Source organism: Arvicola amphibius, chromosome 11, assembly GCF_903992535.2.
Source record: "Arvicola amphibius chromosome 11, mArvAmp1.2, whole genome shotgun sequence".
NCBI lineage: Eukaryota > Metazoa > Chordata > Mammalia > Rodentia > Cricetidae > Arvicola > Arvicola amphibius.
Window position 1 is genome coordinate 61,757,895 of NC_052057.2, and position 8,759 is coordinate 61,766,653.

Sequence of the window (8,759 nt, forward strand, 5' to 3'; positions counted from 1 at the left end):
GGTGCAGCCAATGGCTGAGGCCCTTCGGGGAGGGGGACCTCCCAGCCTTCTGCCTCACCTCCATCTCTGGAGTGCCCCTCATGGCCCTTCTCCTCCCCTCCCCTCCCACTGAATCCCTTGTGAGTCTGTGGCTTCCCCCTCCACCAGTTTTCCACTAGCCATGGTAGCTCCATCTGGTCTTGTGAGAAACCCACAAAACTGGGTTTATAGAGTTAGTCAAATACGACTAATCTACAGAAAGGAAGATAGTGTGATTATTCTCTAGTTCCACTTCAGAACTAATATGGATGACAAAGGTGACTCACGGGGGTGGGGTAGTGTTTACGAACACCTAGTGGGGAGGAGGAAGGCGGCTCCAGGCAGCAGTTCATTTCTCCTTGTTCCCTAGATCTCGGCGATGTATTCCTCAGTGAATAAACTCGGACAGTCAGCACACAAACCCGGACTGTCTCCGAAAGGACCAGAGTTGACCTGCCAGTCCATGCAGGGACCCCCTCAGAGGTCATCCTCTTCCTGTAATGACCTCTATGCCACTGTGAAAGACTTCGAGAAATCTCCCAACAGCCTCTGCACACTTCCCCCAGCAAGGAGGCCTGGTGAGGAACCCGAGCCTGACTATGAAGCCATACACACTCTAAACAGAGAGGAAGAAAAGGTCCCTCTGGAGACCAATGGCCACCTCGTCCCCAAGGAGAATGACTACGAGAGCATTGGGGACTTGCAGCAATGCAGAGATATCACCAGGCTTTAGCAACCCAGAAAGAAGTCTCAAAGAGCCTATGATCGGGGCTCATCCAGGACCGCTCGGCTGTGGAATGATAAGATATCAATGTCATATTGCTTTACTTAACCCAAGTCAAGCACAGGGTCATAGCTGTCCCCCAGTTTCTGAAGCAGTAAGGTACGGACCCACCTGTCAGGGCAGGACCCCATGCTCACAAGGAACCCCTGATACACGTGACCTCTACATCCCACAGAGGAAAGCAGGCTGTGAGGGGAAGCTCCACTGGCCAGTGCTGAAATTCCATCTGCCTGGGACACCCGCCAACCTGTAGAGCAGCCAGGTTTCCTTCCCCACTCTCCTCCTCTGTCGGCTACCAGAGCTAAATCATCCTGCCTTCCACCACCTGTGACCTGCCACGTCTGTGGTTCATCCCAAGGAGGGTCTCCCACAGGCTTGGCACCATCTTCCGCTGGATGCTGCGATGGTGAGAACAGGCCGCTGTTCCCACCAGCTTCCCAGATCTGCCTGTTTGTCCCTGGGCATCTGGACGGCACAGGCTATAGGCTGGGGGTGGGGTGTCCCTGGAGGCTCTGGGGTCTTTTCTCCTAATAGTGACAGCGCACCTGAAATCTTTCTACTGTATTTGAGGTACTTTAGATGCTTTTTCTACTTTTCCTGTTCAAACCTTCCCCCACAGTGTTCAGAAAGCTTCTCAGAGTTTCAAAACTCCCAGTGACAACCATGGTACTTCTGACGGTGTGTAAGCCCAGCACTCTTCCTTCCCAACAGAGCCTTAACGTTTATGTTGGGACCCAAACCGCATGTGCAGACAGCAGCCATGGTGTCTATCCCCAAAGGGCTGCAGACATGAATTTGTATTCCCAGTGATCTCTGCTGCCCACATGTGTGACTTTCCTGTCATCGATGGTAATCTAAGAGTAAAGTGTAAACATTTATTTTATTATATAAATTTATAAGATGTTTTATGTTCATGTCTAATTTCTAGAAAGTGCCAGAAAATGTATATTAACTATTTTGATTTTATGTACGATGATTTATACTCTCAATTTGAAAAGGCACCATAAAGCACATAAGCTAGATAATTATGAGCAGTTTTTATTCTTTTCTCTAACAAGTAATATAACATTGAAAATTTTAAGGACTCGGCTTTCCAAATGGTATTGGGAGCTCCAGATCCACAACACCCAGACCACTGGTGACGCACATGCAGTAGGCCATGCCAAAGACCATGTCAAAGTGACAGACACCACTGAGACAGTCTGTTAAAAAGAGAGCAAACTCTGGCTTCAGAAGTTTGAACTTGCTAAAAGGCTCAGACTCATTAACGTCTATGACGTCTCTAAGAATCTCAGTGGTGGTGTTCCCTGTGCGGCACTTGCCAGTGCAAATTGCCTGTTAGACTTTTTTTTCCTTCACTTGACAAAAATCAGTGGCTGAAGTAGCTCGGGTTACCAGTTCAGCCTGCTTTCAATTCAATCATCTCTCTAGATCTTCCAAGGCCAACATTGGGAACCGCATTCATTCACTTTTGAGTCTTAAAGGAGCAGGCAGGAAGCCTTCCGGCATTGATACAGACAGGGACCATTCCCCGCTACTGCTGTGACTTCTGACTCTAACCGCGTAATGGCCCTGCTGTTCTCCCTCCTGTGACAGAGAGTGACTGGGAGGGTGAAGTGCCCAGCTGCTGCCTGTGTTCCCATCCCTGTATTCATGAACTGTCTTTGTCGCTGCTGTGTACCAGGCTTGTGGGGCTGTAAACTCTCGTAGGTGGTGTCAGTCAGCCCAGTCCACCCATGAAGATGCCTCACAGATAAGCAGAACCACTGCCAATCAGAAGGTAACAAGCAGGGCACCTCCCCTGCCCCAGGGCAAGGATCTTCCGCAAACACGGACTTCCACCGCTGTGTATTAATGAGTTTGACCCAAGTGTCTCCCGGGTCCCAAGGGTCCCTTTAGTACATGGTGCTGCCCCTGACACACGGCCCTCCCAGCCTGTGCTGGCCACACTGCCGTCCTTCCAGCTCAGAAGTTTGATTGTACTTTATAAAAAGTCTTACTTAGCAGGGAAGCTGGTGTGGGCACTAAAGTATTTAACTCTTTCTTTAAAGACAAATTGATTATAAACAATCATGTCATCTTGAGATCTCATCGTCAGAATGTCCCCCGAGTTTTCAGATGTCCTACGCAACATAGTCGTAAAGCATGCACTGAAATCGCACTGCTGGCTTGAGCAGCGGCGACTGAGTTGTGACGGAGAGTACCTTGAGTGTACTTCACAAGGAACTAGGTGGAGGAGGGGCGAGGAGAGCAGCTTTGCTTGGCCAAGCTTGGTACGTAATCCATGTGTGTTTATTGCTGTGCCGTTGTCGTTCGACTCGATTACCAGGGTTTCTCCGTTTCCTTTTGTGTTATAACTTTTTACTCCTTTACTTGACTCAAAATCTGTGTTCCTGTCTGAGCTGGACAGAGCCTGTGGTTGTTTTGGTAAAAGTAATAATCAAAGTAGACCACACCGTACACAGAAGCAGTCACTGCTGGCCTCCACAGTGTGCATCCAAGCATACCCAGCCTATGTGAAGCCATCCCCAAAGAAAAATAAACCATAAGGTTTTCCCTTTAAATCAGAATTATAATTCGGTCTAGATTAGAAGCAGCTATTTCTTTTTCTTTAAATACTTTTAAAAGCCTGAAAGCATTTTCTGCTGCTTCACGTACTTTCCAGAAAAGCAGGCTTTCTTATGTGAAATGTTCAAGAAATTCTAAAAAAAGTCATTTCTATAAATATGTTAGCTGCATATTTTTAATTTGTCCTTTTCTAAATCATGTCAGTAAGTCTGTAAAACTTCTAAATAATACAATAATCTTTGTGAGAAAAAAAAGTTTGTGAGTTTTCTACAGTAAATTCAACGGAATTGGATTCTTCCACAGTAAATTCTAATTGAATACTTAATAACAATAGGCCATGAACACAGAACTAAAGTCTCCCCCAGCATGCCAAGGTGCTTTCCTTAACTTGATTTTCACCTGTATAATTAGAACACTCCCTGCCTTCACCAGCAATAAACTATATGTATACACATGTGTGTATGTATGTACCTATGTATGTATGATGTGTTGCTGGCTCTGGCACAGCCCTGGTACTAATTAGGCTGTGTTCTATTATATGTTTGGAAAGTTTATCCTACTGGTGTGATAAACTTGTGTCATAACCACAGAATTAAAAGAAACCATTCTCCATCAGTTTCATTTGGTAATTATGGAATACCTTTCTGAGATGCTTTTATTTGGTTTTCCCGATGAATATATTCAGATTTTAAATTGTGTTCATAATTCTCCCAGTGAAAAACAATGCTGTCTGAAGATGCCTTTGTTATGCTCTGACTCGATGCATATTCAGTCTGAGAAAAGGAATGTAAACAGGTGTGCTACTCAGTGTGTGTCAAGGAAGAGAGGAAGCCAGAAGCAGCCACAGAGAAGCCCTGAGCCTGGCTGGCAGGCAGGGTGGCCTCCTAGGCAGCCCAGGCCAGTTATCATGTGGGGATCTAGTTTATTCCTTGTGAAAAGCCCAGCATTTCTGCAGGAGCAGCGGGTGATGGTGGAGTATGGATGTCTGAAGCCTGTCTTGTGATTCCAGACGGAAGCAGCATTTCGTAGATGGGCAAATGACACTAATCCCAATGTTCCTTGTGATCCGGGGTGCCATTCTTCTGAAAGTGTTGGTCTCGGGTACACCGACAGCTTAGCCCGGCTGCTGGAGTTGCAGTCTCTACTGAGGGTTGTTCCCTGGAAACCCCGACAGGTATTTTATACTGCGCCAAGGGTACATTGCAAGTGTGATGTTGGTGTTAGTGAGTGGCTGCTGGAAAAACAGGATTACGTGTAGACAGAATCAAATGTGGATTTCTTTACAGTGGCACCCGTGTCTCCTGCCTTGCTGGGGCCTGTCTGTTCCTCTGGGCATTATTCCTGACAGGGCATCAAATAAGCTGAAAACACTCGTACGCAAGAACTTCACTTAGAGAAGCTGGCACAGAACCCAGGAAAATTAGCATTTTTATCTGGGATTAGGTAACAAAATATTAAAAATCATGGTCCAGAAGAGAAAGAACATCTGTATGGCTTTTATCCTATTTTTGCTTATTTTTAAGCCTTTTTTATTTTTATTTTTTTATATCTCATCTCTAAATATTTGTATTTTATTCTTCAAGTTCTTTTATTTAACTGAAAAATATTTGTTCAGATTCTTCGTATCAGGTGAACTGGAAGTACACGTCTGTTTAAAGGTGATACTGAAGATCATTCCCTTTAAATTCATTTATCCTCGGGCAGACTTTCCCCTTGGGTTGTCACTCATTCTGTAGGCTTTGTTTTAAGAGCTAGGAGCCGAGCCAGGCGTGGTAGCTCATGCCTGTAATCCTATAACATGGGAGAGCGGGCAGAAAGGTCTGAGTTCAAGGCCAACCTGGGCTACATGGAAAGACCCTGTTTCTAAATTATTCTGGTTCTCTCAGGTCAGCTTATATGTGTGTAAAGGTTGGTGACCGCCCCTCCTCAGACTCTGCGCTAAGCTGGCGCAGGAGAATGCTGCCACCATTACAAGCCTCGTGTTTTCAGGGGAGTCTGAAATACAGCCTGATACATACACTGTCATAAGCAAGTCTGTGTTTCTCGTTTAAGCCCTTTCCCTCGTGAGGGCAGTTGAACATAGCGTGTCTCTTAGGTTCCCAACAGTTCAAAGGTTCCTCTTCGCAAGAATAGTACAAAGTAACTCAAGACCCAGATCCATCAGCAGCTGTCTGCGGATCTCTGTAACTGATCATCCAGTCCACAGAGGAGTGAAGAGGTTTTCAAACGTGAAGATGCTCAAACCTTGGTTTTATATGTGCAGAACCATCCACACTGCCTCAGAATCTTACAGGGTCCCTGACTGGCGTCTCAAGGAGGCAGAAGCAGTAGGGTGTGAAGTCGTTCTTTCTGCCTCTCTGCTTGCTCCTGCCCGGACAGCCATCTGTCCATTTGTCCATCTGTCTCAGGGCCTCTTCCCCACCCACGGCCTCTTCCCAGCTATCCCTCTATGCTGTATCTATCTCCAGGATGTCCTGTCTCTCCTAACAAGGACCTCCAGCCAACATGGAACCACTAACTGTGGCTCTGAAGTGACCACTTCTAATTCCCTGCTTCTCAGGCCTCCAAGGTAAGGTCACATAGTGACCTGGAAGCAGACATGGACGACTTTGCGCATTCCTGACACAGCTCCATGTTTTGTGTGTAAAACCCATTGGTGAACCTGACTGTGACATTCCCCATCACTTGGGCCTTTTCCTCTTCCTTTGTAATGTAGGCCTCTCTCCCTCCCTCCCTTCCTTCCTGCCTCCTTCCCTCCCTCCCTCCCCCCTTCCTCCCTCCCTCCTTCTTTCCCTTCCTTCCTCCCTCCTTCTCTCTCTCCTTCCCTCCCTCCCTCTCTCCCTCCCTCTTCTAAGGTGGTCTAGAATATCAGTTCCCTGCTACTTGACCGAGGGCTGCCACTCCCCAGAGGACTGTGCACCCATTCCCAGTGTTTATCTGGTAGAGATGCTATATGGAAAAGCCTGGAGCTCCAATCATTCTGAGTATTTTTAGTACTTTTATTTTAAGTATCAAATATACATTTGATTCTGAAGGGGGACAGAAAACAAAACCTGAACTAAGTGTTGTGTAGCGTCCTGATTCTGTGTGTCTCTAAAAAACATACTGCCCCGCTCCCACCAGCCACATGGAATCTTTTAAAGCAGTGGTCTCAACCTCCCTGATGCTGTGACCCTTTAATGCAGTTCCTCATGTTGTGGTGACTCCACCATAAAGTTATTCTGTTGCTGCTGCATCACAGCAGCCTTGCTAGTGTTCTGAATTGTAATGTAAATGTATGATATGCAGCCCACAGGAGTCAGCACCCACAGGTTGAGAACCACTGTCTGAAGTGTAAACAGTAAATGTGTATAAATGAGGACAGTTAACTCACAATTTAAACGTGTTCTTTAGATAATTTCTTTGTAACTCAAGAGTAAGCGAAGTTTGTGGGCAATGTAGTATCGTCATTAAGTCTGTGATCTGTAAGCCAAGAGAAGCAGTCTTTCAAGTTTATTTTTTCTAAAGACTGTAACTGTTTCAGCTAGGAAGGTCAGCTCCTGGAATAAGGAACATAACTCCTATAGCCTTTCTGGCAGAATATGGCGTCTGTCTGCCATTGTACCAGGGTGTTTGTTCCTGCCTATAGTGTTTCAATAGTTTGTGTGTGGGGAGAGCACATTTTACAGTTTCTTGGAAAAGTGAATTTATGTGCTGAATTAAATCCTCTAGTTTAGTCTAAAGAGATTCCTGGTTTTGGAGACAAGAGCACAGGGCTGTGGTCCCTGTTCCATCATCGACTTTACTATGTGACCTCAAGCAATGATTGAACTTCTCTGTGCCTCAGTTTCTCCATATTACAAAATGGGGATGATGATAATCAACCACTGCCTACCTCATAGGGATGTTGAGGACAAATAGGATAATACAGATAAGCACGGATGCTTTGCCCTCCTTGAAAGGTGCTACATAAATTGCGGTTGCATTGTTTTTAATGATCCAGTTCATTGTATTTAGGGTTAGATAATAGCAATACTTCTTGTCGTGTTTCAATTTGAGGCACATTTCTTCTCTTCTATGGCTAGATCCCGAGTTTCCATGTAGTGATGTTACCTAAGTAACGGGTGGTGTGTGTTTTCTTTCTGATGGTAATATGTCAATTCTGAATAGTCATAAAGGCTGGACTTTAACTTGTGATGTTTTCTAGTTTACATGTAATGAACTTTATTCAAGTTGTGTATTAAAAGTATAATTACTTGTAAATAACAGGTACGTTGTAATTAAAGGCACTTATCAACTTGTCTTTGTTCTTTTTAAACTGTAATAAAGGTCAGTTTTATATAAAAGCTTGCTAAAATTCATTTGATATTTGGAAAGGTCAAAAATGACTGACTTATATGTTCTTAATACATACCAAATGAAAGGATGCTAGCCATCACTGCCACCGTAGCCAGAAGACTATGCTTGATGACCAGACCTAAGAGTGCTGTGGTTAGAGGCAGATTTCTGCAGAAAAAGCATCAGTGTTTGTTTGAGTCTAGCTCTGGCTGACGCCAGGAATCTGCTGGGCAGTCTATGCTGTCAGGATTAGAGGGAACAGCCTACTGAGAACTTACAATGGGATGTTGAGCTTAGCACCTGTGTTTTGTAATTGCTAATAGACTTCCCAGGAAGCCTGAACAATTTAGGGTGGCTTGCCCTCCTGTGCCATGCACCTGTAGAGATTTGCCCTAGTCCAAGAAGAAACTTAGTTTGTCTGAAGAAGGAAGGCATAGACCCTGGGCTTCACTCAGTGGGCAGCCTTGAATGCTTGACTGTCTTCTCCTGGCCAAGACTGGCCATAGAGCCAAAAGGTGAGACAATGAGAGTTTCCATAGCCCTCTAGGACCAAGGCCATTCTCCCTGTGAGAAAGCTAGAGCTAGGCAGAGCTTTTCCTGAATCCTTAAATCCCAGAATCCTCCTGGGCCACCTGGGGAACGGGGCACACTGCATGTCCACCGGAAGTGGCCTGCCAGTCCCCACTCAGAGTAGATATTTAGCGAAGGAAAAGAGAAGTCTGGCCTAAAGTCCGTGGGATGCATTCCACTCATAGAGTCATTTTTAAAGAAAGGTCATCCACTGACTACTTAACATCTGCACTTACGGTCGGTCAGTCCAATTCTGCACATTCAGCCCTCAGGGAGCACACGCTCATCCTTGGCATTTCTTTGTCCGTCATCCTGGAGGATTACTGATCAGAATCTTAATGCTGGACTTCAGGTTGCTGGTGCCAAGTGTGGACCAGGCATTACATCTGTCCCCAAGACATCTCCATCTGTGTATCCCAAAGTCATCTCAAAATGCCATTCTGGGGAAGAATCATCTTTCTCAGCTGTCCCCTTTGCCCTTTGGGACACACTTTAGATTTAG

General features: G+C 45.5%; 1 protein-coding gene across 4 annotated transcripts in view; it reads left to right on the top strand.

Moving 5' to 3' along the window:
• Pag1 (phosphoprotein membrane anchor with glycosphingolipid microdomains 1) overlaps positions 1-3,985 on the top strand; it is a 158,512-nt gene extending 154,527 nt beyond the window's left edge. For all 4 annotated transcript variants that reach the window (XM_042055978.1, XM_038347550.2, XM_038347551.2 and 1 more), the window contains one exon: positions 389-3,985. In XM_042055978.1, coding sequence (XP_041911912.1) covers positions 389-751 — 363 coding nt within the window. In that variant the 3' untranslated portion in view covers positions 752-3,985. The remainder of the gene's footprint in view (positions 1-388) is intronic.
• The last annotated feature ends 4,774 nt before the right edge of the window (positions 3,986-8,759 follow it).